This window comes from Mustelus asterias, chromosome 6 (assembly GCF_964213995.1).
Source record: "Mustelus asterias chromosome 6, sMusAst1.hap1.1, whole genome shotgun sequence".
NCBI lineage: Eukaryota > Metazoa > Chordata > Chondrichthyes > Carcharhiniformes > Triakidae > Mustelus > Mustelus asterias.
Window position 1 is genome coordinate 117,320,576 of NC_135806.1, and position 17,552 is coordinate 117,338,127.

Sequence of the window (17,552 nt, forward strand, 5' to 3'; positions counted from 1 at the left end):
CGGGTAAATATGTGGGGGTAGGGCCTGGGTGGGATTGTGGTCGGTGCAGACTCGATGGGCCGAATGGCCTCCTTCTGCACTGTAGGGTTTCTATGATTTCTATGAGTAGCGGTGGAAAGGTGTTTTTCAGAATGGAGATCTGTAGCTAGTGGTGTTCTGCAAAGATCAGTGCTGGGCCCTCTGTTGTTTGTAATATATAAATGCTGGGGATCGTCAGAGGATACAACAGGATATAGATAGATTTGGGCACAGAAATGGCAGGTGGAGTTTAATCTGGATAAATGCGAGGTGATGCATTTTGGATGATCATATTTAGGTGTGAATTATACTGTAAATGGCAGAACCCTTAGGAACATTAAAATACAGAAGGATCTGCCCGTGCAGGTCCACAGTTCCCTAAAAGTGGCAATACAGGTAGCCAAGGTGATTAAAATGGCATGTGACATGCTTGCCTTCATCAGCCAGGGCACTGAAGAGTTGGGAAATCATGTTGCAGCCAAATAAAATCTTGGTTAGGCCGCATTTGGAGTATTGCGTGCAGTTCTGGTCTCCACACTACCAGAAGAATGTGAAAGCTTTGGAAAGAGTACAAACAATGTTCACCAGGATGTTGTCCGGTCTCTAGGGTGTTGACTATGAGGAGATGTTGCATAAATTAGAAATGCTTTCACTGGAAAGTTGGAGGCTGAGGGGAGATCTGATGGAGGTCTACAAAATTGAGGCGCATAGACAGGGTGGATAGTCAAGAGGATTTTTCCTAGGGTGGAAGTATCAATTACAAGGGGGCACAGATCCAAAGTGAGAGGGGGAAAGTTTAAGGGAGGTGTGTGGGGAAGTTTTCCACGCAGAGAATGATGGGTTCCTGGAATGCGCTGCCAGAGGAGGTGGTGGAAGCAGGCACATTAGCAACATTTAAGAGGCATCTGGATGGGTACATGAATAGTGAGGGAATAGAGGGATATGGACAGAGTAAGGGCAGAAGATTTTTTTTCAGTTGAGCTAGAGCATCAAGATTGGCACAGGCTTGGAGGGCTTGTTCTTGCACTGTATGTTCTGCATCAAAGATATCATGTGAATGTAAGTCGACTCTTATAAGTATTACTTTTTCCGACCCTCCATTATTCCCCCCCTTTCCTCTCCTGACTTTCAGCGCGATAATTTTTATAGCCAGGTGCATTGTCAAACATACAAGGATATATACACACACTTGCGTGTCTGTACAAGTATTAATTGTACATATAAAAATGAGGATATACTTACATCAAATATTCAACTTCTAATAAGATTTTCTTTGAGACAAGACTAAAGTAATTTCAAATCTACAACAAGATGAAATTTAATTATTTCATCAAAGATGACAAATCTACAAATTCCAACAGATGATGGTTTTCCTGGGGATTTGTAAACAACCCTCTTCCTACCTTACCAAGGACATAGAATCGAATCATAGAATCCTACAGTGCAGAAAGAGGACATTCGGCCCATCGAGTCTACACCAACCACAATCCCACCCAGGCCCTATCCACATATCCCTACATATTTACCCACTAACCCCTCTAACCTATGCATCCCGGGACACTAAGGGGCAATTTAGAATGGCCAATCAACCTAGCCCGCACATCTTTGGACACATCTATGGAGACATCCATGGTATTCAACAATCAACCATTCAATGGTTAATTGCTTGGACAAAACACATTTTTCTAAGATAGCTCTCCAAACAAGCTAATTATCATTGGAAAATATGGTAATATTTTGAAATACTGGCATTTGGAGAGGAGTCACTTGATCAGCTAAGATTACTGTGTTTGAAGCACGAGCTGACAGCTGGACATCAGTTGAGTGAAGGAAATTTGCTGCTCTCTCTCCACCTAAAGATTGAGCCCGTCTATTAAATTTGATTGTTTCTTCATTGCTGCAGTGAACAGAACTTTTAAAGGAAAACCAGCATGGTTTTGTAAGAGGGAGGTCGTGCCGTACAAATTTGGTGGAGTTTTTTGAGGAAGTGACAAAAACGGTTGATGAAGGAAGGGCCGTGGATGTCGTCTATATGGATTTCAGTAAGGCATTTGACAAAGTCCCACATGGCAGGTTGGTTAAGAAGGTTAAGGCTCATGGGATACAAGGAGAAGTGGCTAGATGGGTGGAGAACTGGCTTGGCCATAGGAGACAGAGGGTAGTGGTCGAAGGGTCTTTTTCCGGCTGGAGGTCTGTGACCAGTGGTGTTCCGCAGGGCTCTGTACTGGGACCTCTGCTATTTGTGATATATATAAATGATTTGGAAGAAGGTGTGACTGGTGTAATCAGCAAGTTTGCGGATGACACGAAGATGGCTGGACTTGCGGATAGCGAAGAGCATTGTCAGGCAATACAGCAGGATATAGATAGGCTGGAAAATTGGGCGGAGAGGTGGCAGATGGAGTTTAATCCGGATAAATGTGAAGTGATGCATTTTGGAAGAAATAATGTAGGGAGGAGTTATACAATAAATGGCAGAGTCATCAGGAGTATAGAAACACAGAGGGACCTAGGTGTGCAAGTCCACAAATCCTTGAAGGTGGCAACACAGGTGGAGAAGGTGGTGAAGAAGGCATATGGTATGCTTGCCTTTATAGGACAGGGTATAGAGTATAAAAGCTGGAGTCTGATGATGCAGCTGTATAGAACGCTAGTTAGGCCACATTTGGAGTACTGCGTCCAGTTCTGGTCGCCGCACCACCAGAAGGACGTGGAGGCGTTAGAGAGAGTGCAGAGAAGGTTTACCAGGATGTTGCCTGGTATGGAGGGTCTTAGCTATGAGGAGAGATTGGGTAAACTGGGGTTGTTCTCCCTGGAAAGACGGAGAATGAGGGGAGATCTAATAGAGGTGTACAAGATTATGAAGGGGATAGATAGGGTGAACGGTGGGAAGCTTTTTCCCAGGTCGGAGGTGACGTTCACGAGGGGTCACGGGCTCAAGGTGAGAGGGGCGAAGTATAACTCAGATATTAGAGGGATGTTTTTTACACAGAGGGTGGTGGGGGCCTGGAATGCGCTGCCAAGTAGGGTGGTGGAGGCAGGCACGCTGACATCGTTTAAGACTTACCTGGATAGTCACATGAGCAGCCTGGGAATGGAGGGATACAAACGATTGGTCTAGTTGGACCAAGGAGCGGCACAGGCTTGGAGGGCCGAAGGGCCTGTTTCCTGTGCTGTACTGTTCTTTGAAAACTTCAATCTTACAGCAGTGTGCCCAGAGGAGAGGAAAACACCAACTACAGCTTTAAACCACCTGAAGCCAAGGCTCTCAAAATCCTATCTGCAGCTGGACAAGGCAGCAAGCTACAAACCATGAACTTCATTTATCTTTTTATGAACTCCAATTTGGCCAAATTTATCCTTTTCTACTCTGTAATCCATATTTGCATGCGTTGTTTTTGAGTGTGCGTGCTTGCAGAACTTGTAAAAATATTTTTACCCAGGTCAGTTTTAACTAACCTCTTACTTTGTAAAACTGAAAACCTGCTGTACTTTATAATCACAACCACGTAAACTTAAAGTCAAGTATAGTGAATTGGCAAGTATAAATTTTAAAAAAACAAAAACCCTGTTGCAGTCAAACAAGGAAAGGGAAAAGAGGGGAGCCCATCAACCCCTTTTCACCTGGAATTAATGTATACACACACATATTTATATATATGTATATATCCTCTGCAGTTTACAGCTATCACTAACCATAATCAAACTTACTTTTGTCTGATCAAAAATAAGCATTAGGCAAGTTATTTCCTTAATCAATATCATTAGAAAACATGACTCCGAAGACATTACAAAGCACAGTAATCAAGCTAAGTCATATTTTAAGAGGGAATCAACCAATTGACCTTTTATTAATAGTTTAACTATATTTATTAATCTTATAACAATTAAAAAGAACAGTTGGACTAAATAATCACATCAGCAATCCGTGACTATTCTTAAAATGGGTTTCACACAACAACCTTTAGTGCCACAAAGATGAATTCTGCCGCATTTTCTGAAATAGATTGTAATTAGCAACTAGCCAATTTGCAATTTTGTACTATGGTTCTTTTTGTACTATAAACTTTTAATAGAAAATTGCACTTCACAGTTTAACACAACATACAAATAGCATCTTTGCAGACTGTCAGAGTTTTACACGCACTAAATATTCCAAACTGTCAGTAAATACTTCACCTTCCTAACACAACGCATCTTTCAAAATGTAAGCAGTACATAATAAATGGAGCATATTTAACAAACAAGAACCATTAGCAAAAAAAAAACCAGACATTATTCACTTCTGCATTGTTAGGTCAACTAAGAAATAACCTACCCTCTGGCATTCTGTAGAAGTGGGAGAAAAGGGTATTTGGACTATGAATGGTAGTGTGTTAAGGCCAATTCTTGTATTGGTAAGAACAGTATATCATGGTACAGTACTGAACTCAATTATAGGTCTTGGTTTCAGAAATACGAGTTCAAATCTCCATTTTCTTTGGCTGGAAAGCAGTCATATATGGAAAATATGTTAACAGATTCCTGCTAAGACAAATAAATTCAGCAGTAGTTTAGAATAACATATTACTATGAAGTAGATACATTATGGCCTCAAAGCATTCTGCCTAATATCAGTTGTACTGCACTGGGCCATATAATAGGGCAATTAAAATAGCTTAATCTTTTTCCCCCCAATGAGGCCAAAACAATCAACTGCCACCAAAAATAACAGAATTACTGAAATAGGAGTGAGCATTATTTTCCGGAAGTGTTCCATTAGCTACATGTAAATCTTTTGCACTACGTTGCAGTGTTTTAGCCTAACAAAATCAGGTTGAGATTGAGGTTGAAATGTTTTCTTGCTATACTACAACACTATATTGGCTTCTTAAATATAATGGGGTTAAATGTAGAAATAAATGACACTACTTTGTTTACCTGTTCAATTTTTATCTCTTCCTCTTAATAGCTCATAACGTTATAGTTCAGACACCAAGAGTTATCCAATACTTGCCTCATGTAGCCTTGATACTTCATGAAGCCAATCCTCATGCATGAGCCTCTTTGGCGACTGCGAACAATCCTGGGCTTAGGAGCAACCAAGTTGAATCTTGCCCTCATTTACCAATTGCATCTGTTCAAATTTCTTGCAAGGATTACTAATGGCATTTAAAACCAGGCACCCAGGCTGTTTGCTCCCCTTCCTTTTCCATAGCATTGAGACCATCTGTCAAACCCAACTGCCATCTCACAGGGAATTCAGCACAGACTAACCACTGAATGTGGGATCTTCCTGATCGGTATAGCTTGACATGACTTTAAGTGATGCATCTACTCACTTGAGTCATTGTAGGCGCTCTGTCTACTTAGCTAATAATGAGTCACATCCCCATGTCTAGTTTTGGTGTCTTAATTCACAAATTCATTTGTTTATCTGCAATCAGTAAGATTCTAGATGTGATAGCCCATAGACAGAATAATAAACAATGACCATAGTTTAAAGCTTTCAGTAACAAAGTGATTCATAGCAACACTACAATTTGATTCATGGGTCTCAAAAAAACTAGTCAATAAATTAACAGTGCTGTCCTTGACCTTGATTGAAGTAAATAAGTCAATCTTTTAAAATAATTAAAAAGCCACCCTGAATAAATTGAACAACACTATAATTCCAGTGAAAGTATTGATACCACTGTTGTTACTCATCAAATCACAAACCACTGCCTCTATGTGATGCATACACAGAAGACCTCGATTTCGTTTACTTATCATTTACTTAAAGCTACATCAGTCAAATAGAAAAATTCAGAGATTGGAATCATTAATTTTATTTCTCGTGAAAAACTTGCACTCTGCAATAAAATCTTATTCGATCCAACTGTGTATTTATCTATAATTTCATCTCTCTGTATCAGTATATCTGCAAATGCCAAGTCTATAACTGCAAGGAGTGAAAAAATTCCAGATGAAGAAATTGTTAATTGAGTATGACACTCTTCCCTCCCTTCATTGACAATGCTAGCAAAATAATGTAAGGACATCTTACAGACTTAACAACATTCTGTGAAGGCAAATGTGTGTTTGAGAGTTTAAAGAAAGTAGTACATATATTTACAAATTCTTTTATGACAAAGGCACACTACTTTGTCATTTTCAGTCTGAGTGACATTGCTCATCCGTCCATTCAATGCTCACTGGTTCATCACGAACGCAGTCAAGTTTTTCATTCGATTCCTTCCATTGTCAGCTTTCAAAGATTGAAGCAGTGCCCAATTCTGGGATCCATCAAGGAGAATGCCTCACAGATGTGTAATTAGGTTAAATGCTAAGGACATTCTACCTCAGCTGAAGACACAGATTCGTTCTGCACATCATTTAAGTCTGTAGATATGGTGTCTGTTTTTTTCTCATTTTCCTCTTCAGCACTAACTAAAGGGGTATTTTCAGACTTGTCTTCTTCTGTGTTTTGGTGAACTATGTTATGATCGCCATTTTCTTTAACATTAACCAAGACTTCACTACTAGTTTCAGTGTTTTCTTTGCTTTTATCATTATTATGCACTTCTTCATTATTGCAGTCTCCTTCAACCTGAAAAATATTAAATATCCATTAAAACCTCACAAAAATCATGACCAATAATAGTAACCTAAATAAAGTATGTTTGCATGTGCCATCAGAACATGATATTTACTTAGATAAAACTAAATCCTTTCTCAATATGATGTTCAGGTAGTCCTGGAGAGATGAAAAGCAATTCTAAACAGGTAATGTGTTTTATAATATTGGATCAGTTTATCATTAAGCCAAAACAGCACGGTGGCACAGTGGTTAGCACTGTTGCATCACAGCGCCACAGACACGGGTTCTATTCCCAGTTTGGGTGACTGCCTGTGTGGAGTCTGCACGTTCTCCCCTTGTCTGCATGGGTTTCCTCCGAGTGCTCCGATTTCCTCCCTCAGTGTAGCTGACCAGGCGCTGAAGAGTGGCGACGAGGGGATTTTCACAGCAACTTCATTGCAGTGTTAATGCAAGCCTACTTGTGACACTAATAAATAAACTAAAATAAAAATCACATCAGTTGTACAAACGGAATGTCCAATGGATAGGGCAAGTGGTTTGTAATTTCTCAGACCAGCTTACAAACTGACGTTGTTTTAATTGCTTCTAGCACATCTTATGTAAAATTGCAGCATTCAGACATCAAATTGGAGTGAGCGCAACAGAAGAGTGTTATTACGGGTTGCCATTTTGCACCAGACAGTTGATCTAAACCGTGACTGCCTTTGTCACTGTGAACAAAGTCTTCAGAACTCCACTGGGTGTGCAGGTATCATTATTTTGTAGATTTGTCCTTTGTGAACTCACTTTACACAAATTTATCTTTATTCAAAACCTACTTATTTCTTTGTGTTATATCTCAAGACCCAATGATTCAGGGTAAGAATAGGAATCTGATTCAGCCTAACAGATCACCTCTGATATTAACTTTATTAATGACCTAGAGGAGGGGGCTGAAGGGTGGATCAGTAAATTTGCTGATGACACCAAGATTGGTGGAGTAGTGGATGAGGTGGAGGGCTGTTGTAGACTGCAGAGAGACATGGGTAGGATAGAAAACTGGGCTGAAAAATGGCAGATGGAGTTTAACCCTAATAAATGTGAGGTGATTCATTTTGGTAGGACTAATTTAAATGTGGATTACAGGGTCAAAGGTAGGGTTCTGAAGACTGTGGAGGAAGAGAGAGATCTTGGGGTCCATATCCACAGATCTCTGAAGGTTGCCACTCAAGTGGATAGAGCTGTGAAGAAGGCCTATAGTGTGTTAGCTTTTATTAACAGGGGGTTGGAGTTTAAGAGCCGTGGGGTTATGCTGCAACTGTACAGGGCCTTGGTGAGACCACATTTGGAATATTGTGTGCAGTTCTGGTCACCTCACTATAAGAAGGATGTGGAAGCGCTGGAAAGAATGCAAAGGAGGTTTACCAGGATGCTGCCTGGTTTGGAGGGTAGGTCTTATGAGGAAAGGTTGAGGGAGCTAGGGCTGTTCTCTCTGCAGCGGAGGAGGTTGAGGGGAGACTTAATAGAGGTTTATAAAATGATGAAGGGGATAGATAGAGTGAACGTTCAAAGACTATTTCCTCGGGTGGATGGAGCTATTACAAGGGGGCATAACTATAGGGTTCATGGTGGGAGATATAGGAAGGATGTCCGAGGTAGGTTCTTTACTCAGAGAATGCTTGGGGTGTGGAATGGACTGCCTGCAGTGATAGTGGAGTCAGACACTTTAGGAACATTTAAGCGGTTATTGGATAGGCACATGGAGCACACCAGGATGATAGGGAGTGGGATAGCTTGATCTTGGTTTCAGATAAAGCTCGGCACAACATCGTGGGCCGAAGGGCCTGTTCTGTGCTGTACTGTTCCATGTTCTACGATATCAATTTAGGCTGCATTATATTTTAAGGTTATTTTACAACAACCTATTGAATTTATAACACCTATATACATATTCAAGTAAAGGGATAACATTTACTTTTGCTTGTCAAGTTTAGAAAACTAGCTTCTCATTAGTGGATGTGTTTTTAAAATTTATATCTACAATGTCGATCTGCATTTCTTCAATTCTTTTTAAACTGCATGTAAAATGTGATTGATGGTACAGCTTTAGTTCCGGCAATTCGTCATTAAATATCACCTTGATATCAGTTTTATCCAGCTTGATTTTGCCATCTTTCTCCTTGTCTTTCTTCTTCTTGGAGGTAGAATGATCCCGTTTGCTCTTCTCCTGGCTCTGGCTGCTTGAATTATCTCTGTTCTCAACTCTATCTCTGCTGTGGCCTCGGTCTTTGTCTTTTCTTTTCTCTTTCTTATTTCTGACAAAAAAGACACATTTTTACTCATGACTTCTATTGAAAATGCAATGTACAAAAATCTTGGGACTTTCAAACACCTAAATACACAACAAGCATATCAATGGTCTTTTGGTAGTACAGAACTTGAAGATTGCTGAAAAAAAAGGAGACCTTTTTGTCAAAGCTTTTCGTCTTGCACGCAACAGGGCAATCGCAAGGATAACAATGTAAGGGGAAACGACACATTTATGCTGTCTGAGAAGAGAGTGTTGATTGGTTGACAAGTGGATTGTGATTGGTAGAGGATTTGCCCTGGAGATACACATGTTCACACACTAGGAGAGATTGAGATAAGTTAAGTTTAACCTTGTCTTTTGAAGGTTTGCTTATGAGCTTGGAAGAGCAGGGGTGTTCCTTTGAGCCTGACAAGGGCCCCGAGGGTTTTGCCAGCCTCAAATGTCAATTTCCCTTCATCCCCATGCCCCTCTTTCTTTGCATATACTTTGATGGAGTCTTTTTCCTGGCGGTGGCCTACTGCCATCTCCAACAAATTAGCCAACAAATCATTCCTATTGCATTGGGTGGGAGTTAGCATTGTTCATTGTAAATGAGAGACTGCAGATAAAATAACCTTGAAATCAAGCTGCCATGCATACTCAACTTGGCAGAAAACCAACAGCTTGCCAATACATTAACTTTATCACAGCCAAGTGCCCCAAAGCATTTGATAGAAATGGGAAGAGGAAGAAAAGCCACAGATCAACCATCAGAGAACCATTAGGGAAATAACTGAAGGCACAGTCAAAAAGGCGGGATGAGCAGTCAACTGAAGGCGAGTTAAAGCGCAGGAAAGATGAAGGGCTATGGGAAGAGGTCCAGAGAGCAGCGGTATAAAAGTTCAAAGCTTGAGAACCTAAGTGCACTTAAATTGTTTTAATGATAAAAAGTAATAGAGAATGCAAACATTAGGTCCAAAATCAACTTTGTTAATTTTGCTATATATAGAAATTTGCGTAAAGTCACCTTCTTGGAGATGGAGATCTGGAAAATCTTCTTTTTGGTGTCCGTGGCAGCCTTCTCGGTGACCTTGACCTCCTTCTTGGTGACCTTGATCTCCTTCTCGGTGACCTGGATCTCCTCCTTGGCGACCTGGATACCCGCCTCAGCGACCTGGACCTCCTTCTTGGCGACCTGGACCTCCTCCTCGGCGACCTGGACCTCCTCCTTGGTGACCTGGACCTCCTCCTCGGCGACCTGGACCTCCTCCTCGGCGACCTGGACCTCCTCCTCGGAGACCTGGACCTCCTCCTTGGTGTCTTAGACCTCCTCTTCGGAGACCTGGACTTCTTCCTCGGAGACTTGGACTTTTTCCTTGGAGACCTGGACTTCTTCCTCGGAGACCTGGACTTTTTCCTTGGTGACTTCGATTTTTTTCTTGACAAACTCCTGCTTTTCTTTCGACATTTTTCTCTGCAAATATATTTACCATAATTTCACACCATATTCACAACACCTGGTATAAAGTGACATTGAACGCCAATAAACCGTGCAGTCACCTGAGCGGCAGCATCACCTGGGCCAGAAGGTGGGTTCAAGTCTGTCTTCCAGACATGAGTGCATAAATTAGGCTGAAATTCCAGCGCATTGAGGGAGTGCCGCACTTCTAGAAGTGCAGTCTAACGGATGAGATGAACACCCAACAAAAATGCAACAGCACTATCCGAAAAGAGAATAACTGGTCATTCACCCAGTTCTGCATTTGATATGTTACTGTGTTAACTGGTTGCCATATTTTAACTAATAACAATTTGCATTTGTATTACAAACTTAACAGAGATTGTGGAATTTAAAGAGGACCTTAAATGAGGAGAGTTCCAGAGTTTGGAATCCTGGCAGCTGAAAGTACAACAATCAATGGTGGGGAGAAAGGGAGAAATGCAGGAATGCACAGGAGACTGGAGTCAGGGGCATGGAGAACCTGGGAGTGTTGTAGAGTGGAAGAGATTATAGAATAAGGAAGGAGTGAGCCCACGAGGGATTGGAACAAGAGTGAGAATTTTAAATTTGCAGTGCTGGCTGACTGGGTACCAACGTGGATCAGGGAAGAAGGGGATGATGGATGCTCAAGATTTGGTGCAGGATAGGATACAGACTGTAGAATTTTGGATAAGTTGAAATTTACGAAGGGTGGAGGGTGTTTGGCCTGCTAGGAGAGTACGAGGATATTATAGCCTAGAGATGGCAAATAAATGGATGAGGTTTATAGAAGCATATGGGCTGAGTTACAAACCAGAGACGGGTGATGTTAAAGAGCTGGAAGGAGGCAAGCTTTGTATTAGAGAGAAACTTGCTTCAGGGATGAATAAGACACCAAGACTGCAAATAGGCTGGTATAGCCGGAGGCAGTGTTCTGGGAGAGGGGTGTAATCGGTGACACATGGTAGGGGCTGGAGACAATGGCATTTGTCTGTCCAATGTTTTGATGGAGGCAATTGTAGTTCATTCAAGACTTGTATTTCAAATTATTCATTGTAAAATAAAATATTTGTGAAGTTTCCATGTAAAAAATGCTCTATAAATGCAAAGCCATCTTTCTTGCATGTTAAGTTCTAGAAGTTCAGAAGAAACCAGTGGCCTCAGGAATGCCCAATTTTTGCCCCTTCTAAAAGGTCATAACAGTGAACTGGGCTGAAATACCAACGCAACATTTAGTTAACGCTGGCTGCACATCTGGCTCATTAACCAGCACAAATTTAACACACTTCCTGTGATCATGAGAGCAGATGCATGCACTGCACGCTTTGACCATTATCTGCCAGTTTTCAGCAGTGATTGAGTTTCTAGATCCTCAAGTGCCTTCTGTCTTTTCTTCAAACAGGAGGCGAGAATGTTGGGAATATAGACTTTGATAGCAATTATAGAGAAGTCCGCCTGTGGTCAACAAGCAATTGTGCTAGTTTATTTCCTCCCCCAGATGGACCTTCTTTGGGAATGCATCGAGCGCTTCCACTGAACTTTGATTGAAAATGGGAGAAAATTGCTCCCCATCAGTGGTGAGTGAGTTTAAGTAATAGTTTGAGCCCATGTTTAATCTTGGAATCCAAACAGTGGCGAGTGTACGTGATTAATAGATAACAGGAAAAAAATAAGCAGCAGTAAGTGAAATCAAATCCTAAAAACATAAAGCAGCAATAAATCAACTCAACTGACAGGCAAGCACCAGTCATCCAAGTGACTGTTCCAAGTTTATTGGCGGAACAATCCAATTAGCTGCACACCTCTCCACTTTCCCCATAGCCCTGCAAATGTTGCCTTTTCAAGTTTTTAATCCAATTCCCTTTTGAAGGCTATAACTCAATCTGTTTCACTAGCCTTTCAGGCAGTCCATTCCATATCACAATAATCCACTGCATAAAAGCATTTCATGTTGCCTTGAATTATTTTGCCAACTACCTCAAAACTGTGTCCACCAGTTACTAATCCTTCTGCCACTGGATACAGCTTCCCCTTATTCATGATCAAAACAATCCATGATTCTGGGCATCTCTATCAAATTTCCTCTCAAACTTCTCAGCTCTAAGGACAACAGCCCCAACAACCCCAGTCAGAAAAACAAAACTGAAGTTTTGGTATTATTCTAATAAACTCATTCTTTATCCTCTCTAAGGCTTGACATCAATCTTACAGTCTAGTGCCCAGAACTGGACACAATACTGCAGTAGACACCAAACCTGTGTATTATACAGGTTTATCATTACTTCCTTGATTCAATACCCCTACTTATAAAGCCCAGGTTCCCTTATGCTTTTTAACAGCATTCTCAACTTAAAAAAAGAAACATTCATCACTGGGAATAATGTCCAAACCTAATTCCCCTTGAGAAGGTGTTGAACCGCCTTCCTGAACATGCAGCCCAGCCATATAGATACACCCACAAGGGAGTTCCTGGATTTTGACCCAGTAACAGTGAAGGGACAGCAATATGGTTCCAAAAAAAGGATGGTGTGAGAGTTGGAGGAACTTGCTGGTGGAAAAGTTTCCATGTGCCTGCTGCCCTTATTCTTCTAGATTGTAGAGGTCATAGGTTTAAAAGGTACTGTCAAAGGAGACTTGGTGAGTTGCTGCAGTGTATCTTATAGATGGCAGACACTGTTGCCACATTGCACTGATAGTAAAGTGAGTGATTATCCAAGTGCCAGTTAGAGTGGCTGCTTTGTCCTGATTGGTGCTGATTCCTTGTCCGTCCACTTTCAGAGCTTTGGGCACATGTACCTCAAGCTCTCTGCTTTTTAAATTTTTTTTCATGCAACGTAATAGTTGCTGGAAATGCCAGCATTTGCTACTCATCCCTATTTTTTCCTGAGAACATGGAGATGAGTTGCCTTCTTGAACAATTGTATTGTTCAAACCCCTATTCCCGTGCTTCCTTCAAATTGTACCATTTGGCTTATATTTCTCTTCCTCATTCTTCTTTACACTTTATGTATCACTTTACACTTCTCTGCAGTAACTTTAATTTGCTATGTGCCTGCCCATTTCATCAGCCTATATACTTTGAAATATGCTTCAATCATCCTAACTTTTAGTATATTTTCAAGTTTCATGTCATCTGCAAATTCTGAAATTATGCTCTGAATACCCAAACCCAGGTAATTATTAATAATCAAAAACTTCCGTGATCCTTATACAAGGAAACCTTCTTTCAGTTCACCAGAGTTCATTGCTTTCTGTCTCATAGTCAATTGTGTACTCATGCAGTATTGTGTACAAGATGCATTGCAGGAACTCACCAATAGTCCTTTGGTAGCACCTTCCAAACCCACCAGCACTACCAACTGGAAGGACAAACTGGCAAACACGTGGGAACACCACCACCTGGAAGTTCCCCTCCAAGTCACACATCATCCTGACTTGGAAATAAATTGCAATTCCTTCACGGTCACTGGGTCAAAATCTTGGAGTTCCCTCCCTAACAGCATTGTGGGTGTACCTACACCATATGCACTGCAGCAGTTCAAAATAGAAAAGTCTAGATTGCAAAGGCTCAGATCAAAAGACAGCTCACCAACACCTTCTCAAGGGCAATTAAAGATAGGCAATAAATGCTGGTCTAGTCAGCAATGCCCACATCCCATGAAGAATAAAAAGCGAATTAATCAAGTCAGCAGTCAAAAATGATTTGTTTTAATAAATCAGCTTGCATTTATTACTCTATAATTTTCCACTCCATTTAAATTTGTTCTGGATTACTGTCCCTTAAAGTTTTGTCATTGCACCCTCCTCCCCTTTGATCAGAAATCTAACATTTGCAATCCTCTATTCTTCTGGCATCACTCCCATATCTAGTGAGAATTGGAAGACTGTGATCTGAGCCTTTGCAATCTAGACTTTTCTATTTTGAGTATTGCCATCCCTTTAGCCACCTCCTCTATATCCTATTCAACATCTTAAAAGAAACTTCAAGCAGTAACAAGTCAACTTGAGTGCGAAAAATAACCTGTCATCACCTGGGTGAAGTCTCTATAAATCTTTGCTGATGGCAACTTGATTCTTTTTTAAAAAAATCCTTTGGTTATCAAATTGAAGACAATTCTAAAGACATGAGAGCATTTATCTAATTTTCCGAACATAATTAAATAATTGTCTCAGTTTATCTGGTACTGGTACCATACCTGCTTGAGCTCCGAGATTTCCTAGATGAGCTGTTTCTTTCTTGTGGAGTGCTGGATTTCTTTTCTTTCTCCTTCCCATTATCCCCATTTTCATCCTTGTTTTCTTCTTTCACTTTAATGTCACTTTCTGTTGTCTTTTCCCTGTTAGTATGTACAGAATTTGTAAGTCACAGAAACAAAAATATATTCAAGTTACAAATTAATCGTGCACTTACTCGAAATATACAAATTTGGAGGTTTGCTCAACTTTGTTTTTGAAGAATGTTAATTTTACTGCAATACTTAACCTCAAGCCTCAAGATTTATAAAGATACAATTGTTTCACTAATCTAAATTCACACAGTTTTTCATTGAAAACTATAATAGTGAACACTTTGAAGAAGAAAAATAACTAAATTCTATTTACAGGTTTTAAAAAACCAGATCCATTTTTTCCAAAAGCGTAGACTGACTGTGGCCACTTTTACTTAAAAGATTTGCACTTACATAGCACTTCATTAATCGAACTAATGCAGTATAATGTGAATTGTGAGGTTATCCACTTTGGCAGCAAAAACAAGGAGGCAGATTATTTAAATGGCTATAAATAAGAGAGGGGAATGTGTAACGAGACCTGGGTTTCCTCACATACCTCACTGAAGGTAAGTATGGAGGTGCAGCAGGTGGTAAAGGCGGCAAATGGTATATTGGCCTTCATAGCAAGAGGATTTGAGTACAGGAGCAAGGGAGTCTTGATGCAATTTTCATGGGCCTTGGTGAGGCCAAACCTGGAATATTGTACGCTGTTTTGGTCTCCTTATCCGAGGAAGGATGCTCTTGCTATAGAGGGAGTGCAGCAAGGGTTTACCAGACTAATTCCTGGGATGGCGGGACCAATGTATGAGGAGCAATTGAATCAGGATTATATTCACTGGTGTTCAGGGGAATGAGGGGAGATTTCATAGAAACCTATAAAATTCTAACACAACTAGACAGGGTAGGTACAGGTAGAATGTTCCCGATGGTGGGGTGTCCAGAACAAGAGGTCATAGTCTAAGGGTATGGGGTAAACCTTTTAGGACTGAGATGAGGAGAAGCTTCTTCATCCAGAGAGTGGTAAGCCTGTGGAATTCGTTACCACAGAAAGCAGTCGAGTCCAAAGCATTTTATGTTTTCAAGAATGAGTTGGGGCGAAGGGGATCAAACAATATGGGGGAAGGGTGCAGGGGTGGAATCATGCCACTGATTTGAATGATCAGCCATGATCATAACAAATGGTGGAGCAGACCCGAAGGGCTGAATGGCCTATTCCTGCTCCTATTTTCTAAAATCATTTCACCCAATCAATTACTTATACAACGCAGTAACATAAACAAGAAAGCTGGATTTCACACTGGCAATTACAAAATAACTGACCAACAAAATCACAAAGTTTGTCTAACTCATCCTTCCAGGGGCTTGGCAAATCTGATGCTACAATGCTGAAGTGCTATAATGCTTTACTTGCATCTTGCACTGCATTCAGTCCTGATTCCCAAAGCACAACGCAAATAAATAGGTTAAGTCCTAGAAAAAATGCAAAGAAGGACCACAAGCTTCTACTTAATATTTTAGCATTAAGGTAGAAAAACTTGAACACTTCAGTCGTAGAAAAACTTGAACACTTCAGTCATAGAAAAACTTGAACACTTCAGTCATAGAAAAACTTGAACACTTCAGTCAAGAAAGGAGACAAATGAGCAGGGAGCTTATATAGTAGTTAAATGCTAAGTAAATGGAAAAGATCTATTTGAAAACTATTTTTGACATATAACTGCAGGGCACAGAGCGATGGATACAAACTAGCAAAATACAATTGCAGGAGTAATTGCGGTAAGCATTTCTGCTAGGCAGGTCAGTGGAGGCAAAAGATTGGAATCTCTCATGAGGTAGATTCTGTGATGAGGAAACTGTAGGAAACTGTGGGATGATAACCGAATGGATCAAATGAATTCTATTGGGGCTAATTTAATTACAGAAACGTAAGCATAAATTGAGGTTTTCAAAATGAAGAGATTAGACCCTGCCCATTGGACAGATTACTTGATACAAGTATAAAATAAGTAATCAGTTCTAGATTATATGTTAAGAATGGGCAGTACAGTGGCTAGCACTGCTGCCTCACAGTGCCAGAGATCCGGGTTCAATTCCGACCTCAGGTAACTGTGTGGAGTTTGCATGTTCTTCCCATGTCTGCGTGTGTTTCCTTCAGGTGCTTCAGTTTCCTCCCACAGTCCAAAGATGTGCAGATTTGGCCACGCTCAATTGCTCCTTAGTATTAGGGAGATTAGCAGGATAAACATGTGGGGTCAGGGCATGGGTGGGATTGTTGTTGATGTGGGTTCGATGAGCTGAATGGTCTCTTTCTGCACTGTAGGAATTCTATAAGTAGCTATTTTCTCAGAAAGGTCTTTGACTTCTGGAACAAATTGCCGGTGTGATAAATATGAATTACTTGTAGCCTGTCAAAATGGAGGCCATTTCAAGTTAAGTTATAATAGGCAGTTTGTGGGCTGATTGGAAATAATGGGGGTCTAATGAGTTACCAGTCTCCTGGAACTTGCATGATTATTTGGCAAATCACAGAAACATTTTCCTAAATTAGTCAAAGGCATTTCCTGTTTTCCTGCCTCTTCCAGATGATAAGGTCGGGTGGGGCCGATGGTCCGAGGCTGCAGCATGTCTGGGTGGACAGGCTTGATGGATCAGAGGTCCTTTCCCATTCATATTTAAAATCTTATTTTCCTGATCATATCAACTGAAAACAAACTTAAATCAAATATAAAAGAAAGTAACTCTGGAATCATTCAAGCGGTAGGTGAATGTTGTGTTCATTGGACCAAAGGTTTGTTTCTAAGAAAGGGTGGGTTAGCTGGCTGCATTGCCTTCTTTAATTGTACCTAACTTCATATATCTTTTAGGGAGCCAGAAGTTCCTGCAATGCTTCAGTGAGTTTACCTAACAATAGTTAAGTGAAACAGACCAAGCTTTGTGCTGATCTCAGTTGGG

At 40.7% G+C, this 17,552-nt stretch overlaps 1 protein-coding gene across 6 annotated transcripts in view; it reads right to left on the reverse strand.

The window, feature by feature from the left end:
• Nucleotides 1-3,841: 3,841 nt before the first annotated feature.
• Nucleotides 3,842-17,552, reverse strand: part of srek1 (splicing regulatory glutamine/lysine-rich protein 1) — a 66,120-nt gene continuing 52,409 nt past the window's right edge. For all 6 annotated transcript variants that reach the window (XM_078215033.1, XM_078215030.1, XM_078215031.1 and 3 more), the window contains 4 exons: nt 14,526-14,666; nt 9,877-10,323; nt 8,697-8,874; nt 3,842-6,589 (listed from right to left, as the gene is read on the reverse strand). In XM_078215033.1, coding sequence (XP_078071159.1) covers nt 6,326-6,589; nt 8,697-8,874; nt 9,877-10,323; nt 14,526-14,666 — 1,030 coding nt within the window. In that variant the 3' untranslated portion in view covers nt 3,842-6,325. The remainder of the gene's footprint in view (nt 6,590-8,696; nt 8,875-9,876; nt 10,324-14,525; nt 14,667-17,552) is intronic.